Source organism: Dama dama, chromosome 5 (assembly GCF_033118175.1).
Source record: "Dama dama isolate Ldn47 chromosome 5, ASM3311817v1, whole genome shotgun sequence".
NCBI classification, from domain to species: Eukaryota; Metazoa; Chordata; class Mammalia; order Artiodactyla; family Cervidae; genus Dama; species Dama dama.
The window spans coordinates 81,263,739-81,282,686 of NC_083685.1; the positions used below are offsets into that span (position 1 = coordinate 81,263,739).

The 18,948-nt window shown below is 36.9% G+C and overlaps 1 protein-coding gene and 1 pseudogene across 6 annotated transcripts in view; both read left to right on the plus strand.

Moving 5' to 3' along the window:
* The window catches only part of RPS6KB1 (ribosomal protein S6 kinase B1), a 38,426-nt gene that overhangs the window by 17,776 nt on the left and 1,702 nt on the right, over window positions 1–18,948 (plus strand). For 2 of the 6 annotated variants that reach the window (XM_061142680.1, XM_061142681.1), the window contains exons 5-15: window positions 2,256–2,403; window positions 4,499–4,556; window positions 5,995–6,095; window positions 7,876–7,966; window positions 8,148–8,238; window positions 8,801–8,908; window positions 9,261–9,323; window positions 9,519–9,596; window positions 12,827–12,934; window positions 15,679–15,791; window positions 16,712–17,617. In XM_061142680.1, the coding sequence (XP_060998663.1) occupies window positions 2,256–2,403; window positions 4,499–4,556; window positions 5,995–6,095; window positions 7,876–7,966; window positions 8,148–8,238; window positions 8,801–8,908; window positions 9,261–9,323; window positions 9,519–9,596; window positions 12,827–12,934; window positions 15,679–15,791; window positions 16,712–16,949 (1,197 nt within the window). In that variant the 3' untranslated portion in view covers window positions 16,950–17,617. Of the gene's footprint in view, window positions 1–2,255; window positions 2,404–4,498; window positions 4,557–4,741; window positions 4,815–4,915; window positions 5,975–5,994; window positions 6,096–7,875; window positions 7,967–8,147; window positions 8,239–8,800; window positions 8,909–9,260; window positions 9,324–9,518; window positions 9,597–12,826; window positions 12,935–15,678; window positions 15,792–16,711; window positions 17,618–18,948 lie in introns of those variants that run through there. The other 4 variants (XM_061142682.1, XR_009692922.1, XM_061142683.1 and 1 more) reach the window with 4 other exon arrangements.
* LOC133058244 (U2 spliceosomal RNA) lies at window positions 9,126–9,275 on the plus strand (annotated as a pseudogene).

Genomic DNA, 18,948 nt, shown 5'->3' on the forward strand with positions numbered 1-18,948 from the left:
TGTTTTAAATCATGGCTTCACATTGATAGTCCTAATTTCAGTCCAATTCTTTAGGGTTCTTTTTTCTTCAGTCTACATTTGAATCTCTTTTTCCACATTGAGAAAAGCCTGATAACAAGATCAATACATTTACTCTTTTACTTAGTGGTACAATATATGCTAATAGTTTGAGAATTATATATCAATAGTACTAGTAGTAGCTACAAGCCTACTAAGTGTGGTTTAAGATTTCCTTGTAATTTTTGTTATGCTTACGTATATGTTACTTAAGAATGTGCAGTGTAAAGTTATTTAAATATCTTTTTTCTCTTTTTGTGGTAAAATTATCAAAGAATCAGATCGGCCAAAAAGTTCACTTGGTTTTTTGTACTATTGTATGGAAAAACCCAGATGAACTTTTTGGCCAACCTAATAAAAGTCAATTAAATTTATGTATCTCTCCTGTACTCAGTTTTATTTGCCTCCCTATCCTTGTTGATTTATTTATTTTTTTAATGTATAAAACATTATCATGGCTCAGAATTCAAGATATCCATTTTATAATCACCATATGATATTTGATTCAGGTAAGAAGAGAAATAAATGATAAAACTATTAAGGTTTTACTTAAAATTCCCATTCCTTTTCCTGCCTTCCCACTGTTGTTAGCTTTTTTTTGTGTGTGTGTGGATAGGTTTCTTGTTGGGATTTTATTTTATTTTATTTTCTTGACCACACCACACAGCACATAGGATCTTAGTTCCCTGACTGGGGATTGAACCCACTGGCAGTGAGAACTAGACTGTCAGGGGATACCCTTTCGTTAACATTTGACTTATCTTAGTTGTGCTCATTATTGCATTTTTAAGGATGTACATACTATTATATTTTTATTTTCCTCTTTTACACAAAAGGTAGCATACTGTGTGTCCTGCTGTGCCATATATGTTCTTTTGCACCTTGCTTTCACAGATACATTCCTTGTTCTTTTTTAAAAAAATATTTATTATTTTTCTTTCTTTATTTGGCTGCGGTCTTAGGTGCAGCATGCAGGGTTTTTAGTTGTGGCATGTGGGATCTAGTTCCCTGACCAGGGATTGAACCCATGCCCCTGCATTGGGAGTGCAGAGTCTTAGCCACTGGACCACCAGGGAAGTCCCCCTCATTCTTTTCATTGCTTTATAGGGTTTTCATTCACTATCCTGTGCTTAGGCATTTAGATAGTTTCTAATGTTTCACTTTTACAAATATTGATGATATTCCAACCTATAACCTTGTGTACATGCTTTTTCATGTCCAAAACAATGTATCATTTCCCCAAAACTTTCTTCTTTGTTTCCATTTCCTCAGTGACACTATTAGTTACACAGAAACCATGGTATCATTCTTCTCATATCTCATTAGTCAGGAAGTGCTAATGATGCACTTTTACCCTTTTTTTTCCCCCACCTTCATTTTCTTAGTTACAGGTTTTACTTCTTGCCTACTTTCCTAGCCTCCTAACAGATGTTGTTTCTTCCCTAAAACTTCACACTGCTACTTGAGCTGTCTTTCTTAAAGACAAGGGTTATTCATTTACCTTACCTCAAGATTTCTTCTCAGCCTCTAAGAATATAATTCAGATGCCTTTCCTGGATGCCCAGGCTTTCCATTTCCTGGCCTCCACCTATTATCTCCAGCCTAATACATCTCCTAACCGCTTCTAACCATGCTGAACTACTTAGTAGATCCTCTCAACACGCTCTGTCCTGTCAGGTCACTTTTGCATTGGGAGTGCCTTTTTTTTTTTCCACTTTCCACATTTTATCTTAATAGCTTTTTATGATACAGCTCAGGTATACCACCTACAGGAAGACTTCTGGCTGTCACGTCGAGTTCTGCTGTCACCATAGCACCTGGTGCTTAGCTCCATGACTCATCTCTCTTCCCTGGGACTTTGGGCTCCTATGGGCTGGAGGCTCCTGTTAATTCTGCTTTCTTGTTAAGAGCCTAGAAAAGAGTAGACATTCAAAAAAGTTAGTATCTGAATAAACTTGATCTGTTTACGTGAAAACAAATTATTTAGGTTTTCATTTACATGTTTACTGCAGAAAAATCCAAACAGTGCAGATGTATATAAGAGGCGAATGTCTTCCATTTCCCCTGTCTCAGGCTCTAGTGAGAACTAAGATTCATAGTTAAATGTTGGCGAGAAAAAGCACGAAATAGATTTTCCCGATCCTATAGGATAAAAATGTCTACTATTTTGTTCTTATAGATCATCTCTTTTCCTTTAGGCAATGATAGTAAGAAATGCTAAAGATACAGCTCATACAAAAGCAGAACGGAATATTCTGGAGGAAGTAAAGCATCCTTTCATTGTGGATTTAATTTATGCCTTTCAGACCGGTGGAAAACTCTACCTCATCCTTGAGTATCTCAGCGGTCAGTACACAGTTTGGTGTAATTATTTGCATTAGCTCCAGAAACTTGTTCAAAACATTATTTTTCAATAGAACAATGCTTTTTCCCAGTGTGACCAAATAGTTCTTAAAATCAACAAGTATATTAACATAAGGAATTCATATGGGACCAGATGTTTCTTTCTGTAGACAAATATGAAGGAAACTTTAAAGGTTGTCTTTTTTTCTTCATCTATAATGTTTTATCTTAACTCTCTTGTAATCAGTTAACAAAATAACAAAAACCTAATGGATAGCCATCAAATTGACTGCACTTGGGTAAGATAATAAAATTCAAATAAACCACTAACTGAAATGGAAAATTTAGAGTGTTGTTGTTAAGGTAATGAGTATTTTTGGTATTGCATCTTTAAACAGAAGTGTTTTTTATTTAATGTAATTCTACAGATAGATTTTGCATTTTTACATTGGAAATCCCCCACTCATTCCAGGACTTACCCCTTCCTAGGAATTTGTGGCATCCCATAGCATTTTTAGATCACAGGTATCTATTTCCAGCAAACACACTTGAGTTTTCTGAAAAGCAGATTTCACAATAGCCTGTAACATGGAATAGAAAGCTGCATAATTTAATAACTTTTTTGTGACTGTTACCATTTTTTCTTGTAACTTTATTTTAACATAGTTTCAGACTTACACAAAAAAGATGCAGCAATAGGACAAAGAATTCCCACCTACTATTCACCTAGATTCCCCAAGTATTATCATTTTACCACAATTGTTTTGTTTCATCATTCTTTTTTCTCCCTCTCTGTATCTGTATATATGCAGGTGTGTATATAGATATATATACATAAATGTGTTTATAGATAGCTATACACACACATGTGTATATATATTCATAATTTTTTCTGAACTGTTTAAGAGAGTGTTGCAGACTTGATTTCCCTTTATCCCTAAATATTTCAGTATATTTTTCTGAAATTAACCACAGTATCTTACATAACTATACTAAAATTATCAAAATAGGAAATTATTGATTATTGATAGCAGTAATCTCTTTCCTTAGTTTCCTTTAATCTGAAACAGTTCCTAAGTCTTTCTTTGTCTTTCATGACCTTGACAGTTTTGAAGGTGCAGTCTAGTTTGTAGAGTGCATCAGTTTGGGCTTATCTGGTGTTTCCTCAGGGTTAGACTCAGGGTATGCATTTCTGGGAGGACCATTGAAGTGACGTCCTTTCCTACTCTGTGTATCGGAGCAAGAAGTACATAAGATTTGTTTCTTTGTTCCATTACTGTTGATTTTAACTTTGATCATACATACAAGGTGGTGAATTTTTTTGTGTTTTTTTTTTTTGGTGAAGTTTTTCCTTTTTTAATTAACAAGTATCTTGAGGAGATACTTTGAAATTATTCAAATATCTCATCTCTCATCAAGCTTTCACATACAGTTTTAGCATCCATTGATTCTTGCCTGAAACAATTAACTATGATTGCCAAGTGATTTTTCTTATTCCATCATGCCTCCTTCATTTATTATTTGGCATTCTCCTGTAACAAAGAGCTTTCTGTTCTCCCCCATTATAAAACAGAAATTTATCTATTCTTTTATTTAAATCATTGTGGACTCATGGATTCTAAGATTATTTAGTAAGCTATAACATTTTGTTAACATTGTAACATTGTTTATTTTGATAATCAAATCATGCCATACTATTTACCTAAGACTTTGACAAATTCATTCCGTTTTAGAGTTCTAAAAATGTGGAATGTGGGTATTCACTAATTTGCAAGGATGGTTTAATTACATATTAACATTTTTCTACTTACCGGTAAAATGTTAACCTCAAGTCTGAAATCTGTTGTAAATATTTTGAAGTTTAGATGTAAAAGGTAGAATTCCCAAATTTGTGTATTTCACATAAGAAGAACACTGCTAAAAATGGAATCCTGAGGACTTAGTTTTAAGCCTATAATTTTTAGGATCTGTTTTTTATTTTTAAAGGGTTGATGTCTTTTAATTATGGTTAAGAGGAAAGCACAAACCCTCTCATTAGAAGTGGATTGTTGGAAATAAAGATTGTTGTATTTCTAATGTCTTTTTCTTTTCTTTACAGGAGGAGAATTATTTATGCAGTTAGAAAGAGAAGGAATATTTATGGAAGACACAGCCTGGTAAGTGAAATTTTTGTGGTTTTATGAATTCAGGTAATAATTTCTATAATTAAAAGCAAAGTCTTGTTCCCACTGTGGGCAGCCAGTAAATTGTTCTGGAGCCAGTCAGTCACTCAGGACTCAATGGGGAGAAGCAGCTTTGGGCTTGGCAGCTATTAGAGATCACATCATTCCTTTGCCCCCAGGCCTTGGGTGGAACGTTCTTCACACCAGTTCCTAACAGAACCATTCTCACTGGGGCTTTATTTCCTTGAATTGGTAAGCTGCCTGCCTTGGCTCTGGGTGAGTGTGGTTTTCCAGTGAAACTTTTATGTGTGGACCCATGGAAAGTATCAGAAACCATCTCCTTTTTTTTGTAGACTTTCCAGTTCCCAAGGTGCAGTCTTAGGGAGGTGATAAGTCTGCACACATCATCTGTGGATTGATTCAGTGGCCAGGATGGGATCTACCCTTCTATTTCTTAAGATGGCATCTGCTTCAAATTAAAAATATACACACCCTTTTGTGAGATGACAGTACTGGGTAACAATAAATCAGTTTATCCTACACATTAATTGAATAGAAAACACTTAAATGTTTTTTTCTACCTTAATTACCAAACTGCATTCCATTGTTTAATTTCAGGCCTTTTCTAACACAGAAGCTGCATTTAAGAGCCTTAGGGATGAAGTGCCCTTTTTTGGAGGAGGCTCTCTGAGCCGTGTTGGAGGCTGTGTTTGTGGTCCTGCTGGCTGTGAAACTGCCTCAGTTCTCTAGGACACACCCTCTCCATCCTGGAGTAATCTGCAGGATTGCAGCATTGTTATGCAGCCAGTATTGCAGTGCCTTGTGCTTTTCGAATCCAGACAGGGTTGACTCAGCCCTTTATTCTTTTGAGGTAGATAAATTTGAGTGTCACACAATTTATAGCTGTGGGCTGGCTGGCAAGAGGGAGGGCAGAAACTGTGGGCATGAGCTGTATATAAATATGCAGCTGTATTAAGTAAGGGATGAGTGGGCTTTTAAGGGTCAGGTTTTAAGGTGTTTTTTAAACTAAGGCTTGATCTCGGAGAATAATAAAGTTCCTATTTCCTATGGAATTTAAAAATTGGGGGTGGGTGGGAGAAATTTCCTTTGATCTGAATGACTATTGGCCCAGTTCCCACATAGACAGAACAAAACATGACCAGTGACAGTTTGGCATAATCTGGACGACTTTGCAGTTTTAGCAAGATGTTTTATTGATGAAATAAAACATTTTATAGTTTCACTAAACAAGTGAAACATAAATGTCTCCATGCGTTTTGGCAGCAGCCTATGCCATCTCTCTTCCCCATACCCACCCCCACTAATTTGGTCTTTGGTGCATGTCTATTTCTTTCAAGGAATTTTACTCCAAACATAAACTGCTTTGAGTGGATTATTCTTTTTAATTTTATTAAATCACTTTTGTTTCCAGCTTTTACTTGGCAGAAATCTCCATGGCTTTGGGGCATTTACATCAAAAGGGGATCATCTACAGAGACCTGAAGCCGGAGAATATCATGCTTAATCACCAAGGTGGAGATATACTGTAAACAGTTCTATAGTAAATAATCATCTTAAAATCTTCCCACACAGGTTCATGGTCATTTTCAAAGCCCCATATTCATGTGTCTGTTACTATATGTTCCTCCCTCAGAATTTATAGCATCATGATGCTTGTATTTACGGTTAATGAGATTAAAAAGAGTTGAGGATAACTGGCCACTCAACTCCCTTTTCTAGTTTAACCTTTACTCTTTATAGCTTGTCATTCTTTTGAAATCCTTACATAAAGTGTGGTGAGCCAAAAGCCAGTCCAGATATTAATTTTGGTTTGTTTTTTAAGTTGGAAAGTGAATCTTAACTTTATAAATTGAGTTTTCTTTAATGATGAAAATACAGAAATATTAGAAACAATGTTTTTATGATAAATTCTATTAATGCTATATAAAAGAGAAGGAGATTAGAACTGAACCAAACTATTTGATTATACTTTGGAAATAAAATGTTTAGTAGGCATCAGTTTATCCTTGCTGTCTGTCTGTAACAAATGTAAGAATCAGACAAACTAATATTCTCTACAGCTGTGGGTACAGCAGAGTGAGCCTTGATTGTAACTGCATGTCGCTACAGACAGTTCAGCTTATGTGAGGGTAACCTGGGCTGGGGAGACTTGGCAGTTCACTCACATCCCAGAGGAGCAGCCAGCCAGTCCGGCATCTAGGGGCTAGTGGCAGCTGCTGATCCTTAGGTGTCTATCAAGTGATGCAAGAGGTAGTTAGCTCTTGTACAGAAAATGGCTTATGGACAACCAATGCCAGAATAAATGTTTCAAATTGTGGGGTTTTTTCTCTTTTCTTCTCCCCATCTCCCTTTTTTTTTTTTTGGAGAAATGCTGTATTTAACCATGTTTGTCGTGGATATCTGTGTATCTTCCTTTCTCCCAGTTTTGTCCTCATTGCCCCAAATTTAGATTCTGAATTCTAAGACAAGGGATAGAATAGGAATGTGATTAGTTAACTTCTTTGATCCATAACCTAGGTGTATCAGGTATTTCTGTGAAAATGTCATATTTCTTCTTCTATGTCAGAGTAAAGTACACATTTACATGTGAGTTTATTTATAGTCCATTGCCTTTTCTCAAAATAAACTTGGAGTAGTAGGGTCCCTGGGGTTGCTGAACTGCTGGATAGCTAATGACAGGTCAGTAGGACTAAACTTGAACTGAAGTGTTCTTTGTATAAGGTGATGAGTTTTTTACTTTCTGGATCAGAAATGATGGTTCCATGCTATGTAGAAATTTCATTTCTTTTTCCAAACTGCATTGGCAGAGTAAGCTAACTGCTATAGTGACTAAGACTGTTTTAAGAACTGTTAGGTCACAGTTCATGGTGATAAAAGCAATATATTTGAAGTACAGTGTCACACCTTTGTTTAAAGCATGCAGAAGATTTTTTTTTAGGGTCTGTATACTTAATCCAGACTTCATCAAGCTTTTCCAGGACTTACTTGCTCAGGATGGTAAAGGATTTTTGGTATATATAAAGCTGGAGCCTTAGACAAGCTGTTTTGCCTTTTTCTCTTATTTATTTTCCCACAAGATAGATTATATCACTGGCAAAGGTAATTTTGCCTTACCCTTCATGAATTAGCATCCTTATTTTTGGATGGAACATTGATAGTTCTTGATCTCAAAAAATGAATTGAAGGCAGAAAAATTAAAATGGAAGGGTAGATTATTGTCTCGTATGAAAACATTTAAACACTGCACGTACTTAGAATTCTCAGAATAACCATCTTTAATCTTTCATTCTAGGTCACGTCAAACTAACAGATTTTGGACTATGCAAAGAATCTATTCATGATGGAACAGTCACACACACATTTTGTGGAACAATAGAATACATGTGAGCTGCATGTTGAAAGAAATATTACTGGTTTGGGGGCAAGAGCTAACTTTAACCTGGTTTAAGGAATAAGTGTGCTGAATTTTCTGTTGCACTATTTGATTCTCTATCTTGTAGAAATTTTGATTCAAATGATATGCAACTAGTGGGTTTTTTAGGTGTATTATTTTTCTCTTTGTAGGGCCCCTGAGATCTTGATGAGAAGTGGCCACAACCGTGCTGTGGATTGGTGGAGTTTGGGAGCATTAATGTATGACATGCTGACTGGAGCAGTAGGTGCACAGTTAAAAGCTGCATGTATTATGGTCTGTGCTGAGTGGTTACAGAGTCATTACAGGAAGAGATGTTGCCTATGCTTTTGGAAAATGTTACCCATGAAATTATTTATTTTTCAATGAAGTTATTTTTAAAAATCTAACACTAGCAATATTTTATTAGTGGTATTATGGGCCTCTGTACTTTTAGAAGTATTTTCATCTATACTTTTTAGAAGTATTTTCATTTAGATGATCTGTGTCATGGCCTGTGGTCCTATGAATCAGAGGCAAAACAAGTATTGCCCTTATTTTATAGATGGACAAAGTGAAGCATAAAATCAAATGGCTCATGCATTATCACACCAGGCTAATGGTAGAAAACCAGTTCCTTCCAGGACATTGCTTTATCTCTGTGCCATTGCTTAAAAACTACAGCTCTTTAGCGGTCAGTCATCCCACATCAGAGCATACATTTCTGATCTCTGTGTAACTGACTAATTCAGGAAATGGATAATTCTGTTATTTAAAATTTGATATTCTTTCCATGCTAATTTTTCTTACTGTCTTCTATTCTTAGCCCCCGTTCACTGGGGAGAATAGAAAGAAAACAATTGACAAAATCCTCAAATGTAAACTCAATTTGCCTCCCTACCTCACGCAAGAAGCCAGAGATCTGCTTAAAAAGGTAGGATTCTAAAATTAGCACTCAACCCATAAGTCTCAACTACTAGGATTTAAATAGGCAGAACTGAATATACATTTTGAATATAGAATCATACACAGATGTTGACAAAAAAGCCTACAGTTTTTGCCTTCAAAGTACAAATGTGTTTATTTAAAGACTCTTTTCTTTTTATTCCCAGACAGTGTTTGGAAGTAATTAATAAAGCATATGTTCTCTTATCGCTTCTCGGCCTTTTGGCTAAGATCAAGTGTAGTAGCATATGTTCTCAAGGCAAAATAGACCTGCAAATTCTATAAAGAAAAATAATCAATTTGATTAAGTTCATCAGTGTTTTTCTTTTCCTTCCTAAAAGCTGCTGAAAAGAAATGCTGCTTCTCGTCTTGGAGCTGGTCCTGGGGATGCTGGAGAAGTTCAAGTAGGGACTGGCATGTTTGGTGGTTTGAGGGGAAGAGAATGCCAATTTTATATATTTGTGAAGGTTATATGTAGTTGCTCATAAGTGTATCTTATTTTGTGATTGGTAACTTCAAATAGTCTGTTAATTTGTCAATCCAGTGAAGTCTGTTCCCCTTAATCTTTCTTCCTGCTTTTTTGTTTCGTTTTTTCCCAGGCTCATCCATTCTTCAGACATATTAACTGGGAAGAACTGCTGGCTCGGAAGGTGGAGCCCCCCTTCAAACCTCTTTTGGTGTGTATTCATGAAAGCATGTAATTTGAGAGACCTGGTACTTTTTTAGAATAAGAAAATCTCAGACCAGTTAGTAATATTTATTAATGATACGAAAATCTTTGGCCCATCCTCTCTTCCCTTCACAATCTGTATTCTGCGCAGTCTTTTAAGGAACTACGTTAGCAATTAATGACTATATTAACTGGTTTTAAGTTGGTTGCCTAAGATAATTAAATAGCTTAAGTAATTGGGACTTTTAGTTTTCTTGCTTTGTTTTGTTTTGCGTAACTCAGCTCATTTTGAATTTGCTTTCATATAGCAAAGCATCATAAACTAGGTGGCTTAAACAGAAATTTACTGTGTTACAGTTCTGGAGGCTAGAAGTTCAACATCAAGGTATTGTCAGGGTTGGTTGTTGCTATAGGCTGTTGAGAGACTGTTTCATACTTATCTGCTAGCCTTTGCTGGTTTGCTGGCAATCCTTGGCATTTCTTGGCTTGTAGGTACATATCCTATCTTTGCCTTCATGTTCATATGGCATTCTCCTTGTGTGTAGTTCTGCATCCAAATTTTCCGTTTTTGTAAGGACACCAGTCCTATTGGATTAGGATCCCTCTCTACTCCAGTATGATCTTACCTTAACTAGTTACCTCTGTGATGGACTTCATTCCAAACAAGGTTACATTCTGAGGTCCTGGGGTTAGAACTTCATCATATGAATGTTGGAGGGACACCATTCAAACCATAACAATACGTTTATAAGTGAATGAGTTAGTATTTCTTCCTTTTTCCCACCTCAAGAATTTGAGAAAAGATGGTTTCGTTTTCTGTTTCTTGAAGTGGAGGAAAAGGAGTAGGCTAACGATGATGGTTATTTGGTCCTAGGAGCACAGGGGTTGCTTGCTTTAAAATTTCAACATATTTTAAAATTTAAATTTTGAACATAACTGTCAGGGTAAAACCCTCATGTACCAACTGCCCAGCTTCAAAAATTGTCAAGTCATCTTGTTTAAACATAAACATAACTACCATGCTATCATCATAACTAAAAAGCTAACGATTTCCCCAGTTGTTTTTTTTTTCCCCCTGTTGTTTTGATTCAATAAGGAGTCAGTCAAGACCTGTATACGTTGATTACTGTGCTTCTTAAGTCTCTCCATCCATAGATCAGTTCAGTTCAGTCCCTCAGTCGTGTCCGACTCTTTGTGTCCCATGGACTGTAGCATGTCAGACTTCCCTGTCCCATCACCAACTCCCAGAGCTTGCTCAGACTCATGTCCATCGAGTCAGTGATGCCATCCAACTGTCTCATCCTCTGTCTTCTTTTCCTCCTGCCTTCAATCTTGCCCAGCATCAGGGTCTTTTCCAGTGAGACAGTTCTTCGCATCAGGTGGCCACAGTATTGGAATTTCAGCTTCAGCAATCAGTCCTTCCAAAGAACATTCAGGACTGATTTCCTTTAGGATTGACCAGTTTGATCTCCTTGCAGTCCAAGGGACTCTCAAGAGTCTTCTCCAACGCCACAGTTCAAAAGCATCAATTCTTCGGTGCTCAGCTTGCTTTATGGTCCAACTCTCACATCCATACATGACTACTGGAAAAACCATCGCTTTGACTAGACAGACCTGATATCTCCTCTCAATTCCTCCTTTGAGGACTTACTAAAGAAACTTTACTATTTGTCCTGTGCAGTTCCTCCTATTTTGATTTTGCTGGTTTTAACTCCATGGTGTGTCCTCAGCCATGTTCACCTGTTCCTCATATTTCTGAAAACTGATAGTACAGATTTAGTTTAGATCTGATTCAGATTAAATTTTTGGTGCTGTATATTTTGATCAGAAGATATAATGTGTACTTAAACATTTCAGTTTAAGTTATTTAAATTATACGTTCAGTTCAATTCAGTCGCTCAGTCGTGTCCAACTCTCTGCGACCCCGTGAATCGCAGCACGCCAGGCCTCCCTGTCCACCACCAACTCCCGGAGTTAGTGATGTTAGTGGTCATTAATCATGGCCTGTATCGGTGGTTCTCAGCCAGGGTTGATTTGGCAATGTCAGAGACAAGCTGTCATAACTTAGGGAGGGGCGCTACTGATGCTTATGGGTAGAGGCCAGAGATGCTGTTAAACACCCTGTAATGCACTGGACAGCCTCCTACAACAAGAGTCATCAGGTCCAAAATGTTAGTAGTGCTAAGGCTGAGAATCTAGAGCCTAGTTAGTTCCAAGATTTCGTTAAGGGTTTGCAGATTGTCCTATTCTAATAATCATTATTCATTCTTTATTAGGTGGAACTGTCCTGTGAAAAGATCAGGACAGTCAGTTGTTTGGTTACCTGGGGCACAGTTTATATAGAAAAGGCAGGATAAATGTTTTCTTTCCCAGTTCTTGAAATAGTGAATTAGTTCCCAAGCATCTTCCAAAACTGACCGATGAATTATGGGATTTTTTTTTACTACAGTTATGAATTCATGCTGTTTAACATATTTGAGTTTTAATTCATTGCAGTTATTTTTTATTGACGTTCAGCTTTTTCCATCTTTAGACATCTTTTCCATCCTGTTGGTTCCCAAGTTCTTTTTCTTTTTTTTTTTGCTACACTGTGCAGCATATGGAATCTTACTTCCCCAACCAGGGATTGAACCTGTGCCGCTGGCAGTGGGAGCTCAGAGTCTTAACCACTGGATCACCAGGGAAGTCCTGGTTCCTGAGTTCTTTTGACACAACCACGAGTCTGATGTTGTACCAGAGAGAGGAAACAGATCGGGTAGTCAGATTTAGGCGATAATATTTCTTCACAAGAGAATATACTTAGGCAGAGCAGAATAATATTCCTGCTCCTAAAGAAATTTAAAGGAATGAAACAAGCTATGGGAAGAATCTTTTAACTAGAGCACGTTACTTTGTGTTTAAACTCTGCTTCAAGCTTTTTACAGCTTTGCCAAGTGTGCAGATTATCTCTAAAAAGGGATTTAGCCACTGGGCTAGGCACACTGAAGCTTTGTGAGAGGGGATGATTGATACTCAGATTTTTAATAGAAATGATAACTAAAGATGTCATTTGACCTTTGATACTTTCTAGTTGTATTTATTTTTCAATCTGTGCCTGCTCAGGTTATTCTGCTCTTATTACAGTCAAACCCTGAGAAAAGAGCTTTATCTGGAGCCTTCTCTAATGCATGTAATGCATTTGATTGTTACGTATAATACAGTCTGTTCACCATTTTCTAATCTTTTTTTTTTATAAAGCAATCGGAAGAGGATGTGAGTCAGTTTGATTCCAAGTTTACACGTCAGACACCTGTTGACAGCCCAGATGACTCAGCTCTCAGTGAAAGTGCCAACCAGGTCTTCCTGGTAAGTGAAAGACTCCCGTGCAGCCATGGGAAATTTAAATCTAAGGATGGCCCTTTTCATTAAGAAAGTTAGAATGTAGATACCCTGAGTCGCTTTTTTTAAGTTATCCCCTTATGACTTACTGATGAGTAATTGATGTTGCATAACTCAACATTCCATTTTAGCGATTAGAGTCAGAGTATATGATTCATTTTTTGAATAGGCCACTGACTTAAAATGTTTGGCTCAGCATCCTAACTGAAAGCCACACAGCCATAGCAGTAGGAGAAGAAGGGCTGATAGTAACTATTTTTTCCTGAAACAGCTAAAGATTTTTATCTGTAGGGGATTTTTAACCTGTTGATTTTAAATATTTGATGTCAAAATACATTGCTTCATGTGTGATTGTAAGCAAATTAACCCTAAGGAGGAAGTATCTGTATTGATTTATACTTTGTCTCCTCAGATAGGAAACCAGAACTTCTAGATTTTGATCAACAGAAATGATAGATTTATATCTGATGACCATCATTGCATATTATTTGCCTAGTGCTTATTTTATTACTATAAGTACATGTCATTTGTTTCCTTTGTCATTTGTCATTATCCTTTATCATTTCTTTTTGGACTATCTCTAGGGAGAGTAGAACATGGGAAGAGTAATCATTTGGAAATTTTTTCTCCCTTGTTTACGAGTTCACAGGATTTGTCATTAACTTGATTCTCAAATCACAATGTAACACAGTATTGTATCTTTTGGGGTGGAGGGTCAATTCTGAAGTTAGCATGGAACACAGAAATTGTGTAAAATAACACTTAAATCACCATAGTACAGTATGCTTTTGAGTAAATAGCATTGAATAGTAACAATTCTATAAATGTATGATTATATGGTAGTATAAGAATATAAATGAAAAGTATAATTTTATAGAATTTTAATTACTTAAGAAGGAAGATGAATGTCTACATGATTTACAAAATTACTGTATTATCCCTTAGTAAAATCTCTCACTTAGGGGAGTAGGCATGATTCATTTTCATGCTGTTGTTGCTTTCTTTTTTTTCTCTCATTATGTGGAGTTTTCTTTTCTACTGATATGGAATTTATACCTTTGATTCAACATACAGACCTTTTCTTCAGTTGAGCGTTATGGAGTTTTAGCTAGTTTGACAATTTTTTCCCCCATTAAAAAGTCTAGAAACATCTTACCTTGCTACAAAGAAATCCAAAGTTGTGGTGGCAGAAGTTATGGAGCTAAGCTTTCATTCTGAGTTGTTGCACTTCTCTTAATTATTTAAATTGAACAACTAATGAACACAAGAACAATTCATTTTTAGGTGGTAGCCAGAATTCTGTACACAAAGATCTCTTAAAATTAATTTAAAATAGTAACAGCCCACTTATCTGGGGATTGTGACTGTAGTAACTGCAGTTCAGTTAGTATTTTTTTTATTGAAAGATAATTGCTTTACATTATTGTGTTGGTTTCTGTCATATAACAATGCAAATCAGCCATAATTATATATAGATAATCCTCTCTCTCTCAGCTTCCCCTCCCTCTCCCATCCCACCCCTCTGTCATCACAGAGGGCCAGTCTGGGCTCCCTGTGTTATTCAGCAGCTTCCCACTAGCTATCTGTTTTACCCATGATAGTGTATATATATCAGTGCTACTTTCTACCTTCTCCTTCCCCTGCTGTATGCACAAGTCCATTCTCTACATCTGAGTCTCCATTCCTTCCCTACAAATAGGTTCATCTGTACTATTTTTCTAGATTCCATAGGATAATTGCCTTACAATACTGTGTTGATTTCTGCCATACAAAGCGTGTGTGTGTGTGTGTATTTGTGTGTGTGTATATATATATATCCTCTCTCTTGAGCCTCCCTCCCACCCACCCTCTAGTAGTTTAAAGCCTAATAGAATTAAAGGATATTCAAAGATGATTAAGGCAGAGTCTGGTCCTCTTGGTAGTTAAGCTTCAGCCCACTAGAACATATGTGGAAATGGCCTTGGTGGTCCACATGTAGCTGTCACAAAGTATATGCTCTATAGAATTGCACCTCACTCTTCAGGACTTCACCCAAAGCCTTATTGAGTCTTTTTATAATAAGTCAAATGCATGCTTGTAGGTCACAAGGATAGGAAGATAGGTATAGGATTAACTGTTAAAGGGATGAACATTAACAGCGAGATTAATGATAGCTGGTAACCTAATAGCCAGGTCCAAGAAAGAACTAAAGCTAACAAACTGCATTATTGCCTGTTAACAGTTAATAGTTTTCACAATGTTGGCCCTTACTTGTCAGGAAAGTCCAAATCTATTCAGTCATTGGCATAAAACCAGAAAGACCATATATGCCAAGTTAGAGAATTTTATTTTTATTTCAGCCTAATGAGAAACTCTTTGGGGGATGAGAATATTAGTTGCTTATATGTATGTCGCTAGAAACAGAATTTCTCTGCATTTCTCTCGGTATTTAACATCTTAATGTAGAGCCTGTACTTTTCCTGTTTTGTTCTACTTCTTTTAATACAGTGAAATTTTGTCTGCTGGCCTTTGGGGTTCAATATAATTCTGTTGTCTTGGGGGCTATGCCTCTAGAAATGGCTGGAAGGAAGGTAATGGGTGTGAAATGAAATTGAGGAGGTTGGAGAGTAATCACATTGGTGATTTTAGGTGTACATCATTATCTTGGTGTGTCAGAGACTGAGCAACCACATTTTCTCGACATTCTGTAGTCCACTGTCACTGTCTTTCAGGGTTTTACGTATGTGGCTCCATCTGTACTTGAAAGCGTGAAAGAAAAGTTTTCCTTTGAACCAAAAATCCGATCCCCTCGAAGATTTATTGGCAGCCCACGAACACCTGTCAGGTATTCAGACTTTGTTATTATTTTTTAATCTAGAAGAAAGCGCATTGTTTAAGAAATTTATGCCAAATTACATAAGTGGAAAGTCTGTCATCCTATTTGGTTGGCGTAAGCACGACAGCTCTACCTTCTTATATTGCAAGTGATCCATCTGTGACTAATCAGTGAGAAAATGCTATATAGCTTACCTTCCCTCCTGAAAGTAAGCTGCTGCACCGCAAAGTGTCCTCTTTAACCATTTGTTCAACATTTATTATGCGCCAGGGGTTGTGCTGTGTGCTGGGGACACATGATTATGACAGGAATTGTCCTTGTCCTGATGAAGCTTACAATTTAGTGAGAGAGTCAAAACAAACAAAGAAGGAAATACAAAAAATATGTAATTACAAGTAGTGCCAAATGCTGTGTGAAAAAAAAAATGTGTTAGTAGAATGCAAAAAATAACACGGGGGCGCCTAATCATGAAAGAGCTAGCCATACAAAACAGAGAGGTACAGGGGTGTTACAGGTAGAAGAAGGCACATGCAGAAGTTCTCAAGGAGGAAAAACTTGGCTGCCTTCTTGGAAATGAAAGGGCGGTCAACATTCCTGAACTGTGGTGAGTGAGGAAGGGAATGACAAAGGTTTGGAGAAATATTTTAAATGAAATGAGAAGCTGTTTTAAGTGGGGGAGTAAAATGATTTTTTTTTTTCCCCTAAGTATCATTGATGGTTTTATGAGGGCAAGTGTGGAGGTTAAGAGACCAGTTAGAAAGGTAACAATTAGTCTAGGGGAGAGATGGCTCAACTTCTGCCTCTGTGCCAATCCATACAAAAAGGAAATTGAAAAAAAATCACATGACCCCACTCGCTTTAAATGTAAGGGAAATGTTTCTTGTTGAGATAGTACTTGAGACAAATGATAGCTCTTCCTTGTCTTAAAGCCCAGTCAAATTTTCTCCTGGGGATTTCTGGGGAAGAGGTGCTTCAGCCAGCACGGCAAATCCGCAGACGCCTGTGGAATACCCGATGGAGACAAGTGGGATAGAGCAGATGGACGTGACGATGAGCGGGGAGGCTTCAGCACCGCTTCCAATACGACAGCCAAACTCCGGACCATACAAAAAGCAAGCTTTTCCCATGATCTCCAAACGACCAGAGCACCTGCGTATGAATCTATGACAAAACAATGCTTTTAATGAATTGAAGGCAAAAAAGGTGGGGAGGGGATGTGTGAGCATCCTGCAGGGTGAAACAGGAAGACTCAAAATGACAGTCTTGAAGAGTCAGTGTCATGACATAGAACACTTTTGACAGAGGAAAATTAAACATGGATTTTAAAAAATCAATCATGGTGCAAAAAAACTTAAGTGAAAATAGTATTGCGGAATTCTTAGGCACATCAATTATTGATTCCTAGCGACGTCGTCTCAACCTATCAAGGATTTTCATGTTGATGGCTTGAAACTGACAGTATTAAGGGTAGGATGTTGCTTCTGAATCACTGTTGAGTTCTGATCGTGTCGAAGAAGGGTTCTCCTTCCATTAGGCAAAGTATGAATTTGCCTATAATACTTGCAACTAAGGACAAATTAGCATGCAAGCTTGGTTAAACTTTCCAGCAACATGGAATCAAAGACGAAAAAAACTTATCAATTGATGTTTTACGTGCAACAACCTGAATCTTTTTTTTATATAAATATATATTTTTCAAATAGATTTTTGATTCAGCTCATTATGGAAAACATCCCAAACTTTAAAAATGCGAAATTATTGGTTGGTGTGAAGAAAGCCAGACAACTTCTGTTTCTTCTCTTGGTGAAATAAAAATGCAAATGAATCATTGTTAACCACAGCTGTGGCTCGTTTGAGGGATTGGGGTGGACTTGGGTTTATTTTCAGTAACCCAGCTGCAATACCTGTCTGTAATACTAGGAGAAAAAAAAAAGAATCTACTTAATCATTTCTATTTGCAGTACTGTTATGTGCTAAGCTTAACTGGAAGCCTTGGAATGGGCATAAGTTGTATGTCCCTCATTTCATCCTTATCCTGGGCCTGCATTGCACTGGAAAAATACCGCCATCTTATACCAGTATTTAGTTCAAGATGTCAAACGTGTTCAGCCCATGGCTGAAGGACAGAAGCGAGTCAGGATAAAATGCATATCGTGGGGCGGCAGAATGAGAGGAGGGAAATCCAGGGGAAGAGGGTGTTGCCATGGTCCACTCTCTTGTGTCTAATGTCTTTACAGCAATTTGGTAAGGTTTTAAGTTTTACTTCTTTTTACTGTTTTTGCTGTCTACCTTCCTTATATTTCTTCCTCAACGGTTTTAAAAGGAAAAAAGATATTTTTTTTCTCCTATATTGGGGCTACATTTTTTGATTATAAAAATATTTGATGGCCTTTTGATGAATGTCTTCCACAGTGAATAAAACTTAGTGGCTTAATTTAGGAAACATGCTAACAAGACACTATGTTTTTGCAGTTGTAACAAAGGCTACATAAGTGATTCACAGGTACAAAGAATAAAAATAAAGGTAACTTTACCTTTCTTAAATACTTCCTGCCTTAAAGAGAGCATTTCCATGACTGTAGATGGTGAAAGGGTTTAATATCTGCAGAGCTTTATAAAAATATATTTCAGTGCATACTGGTATAATAGATGATCATGCAGTTGCAGTTGAGTCTTATCACCTCCTTTTGTTTGTCTTTTATAATGTCTTCAGTCTGAGTGTGCAAAGTCAATTTGTAATATTTTGCAACCCTACAGTTTTTTTAAATAGATGCTGCTTGCTATGTTCTCCAGACCTTTTTGAGCCATAGGATCCAAGCCATAAAATTATTTATGCATGTTGAATTCAACCAGAAAAGAGACAAGCTTTGCTTAAACGGCAATTCAAGTGAGATAAGATGAAATCCTATGACATTAAGCAAATGAAAAACCATGAAAAATGATTGGAAATACACTTTTTCAATTGTGGCAATAAACAATTGATAACAGCTCATCTTTGGACAGAAAGTTTTTTGGTTTTTTTTTTAAATCCCTCCCTCTAGACCCCCTCTTCCCTATTGCAGCAGTGTACTGAATTTATAACTGTAGCTAGTAATGAGAAGCTACAATAATGAGGGCAGAAATTGTACTTAAAGTGCAGGTCTTTACTATGTCTAAAAAAAACAGA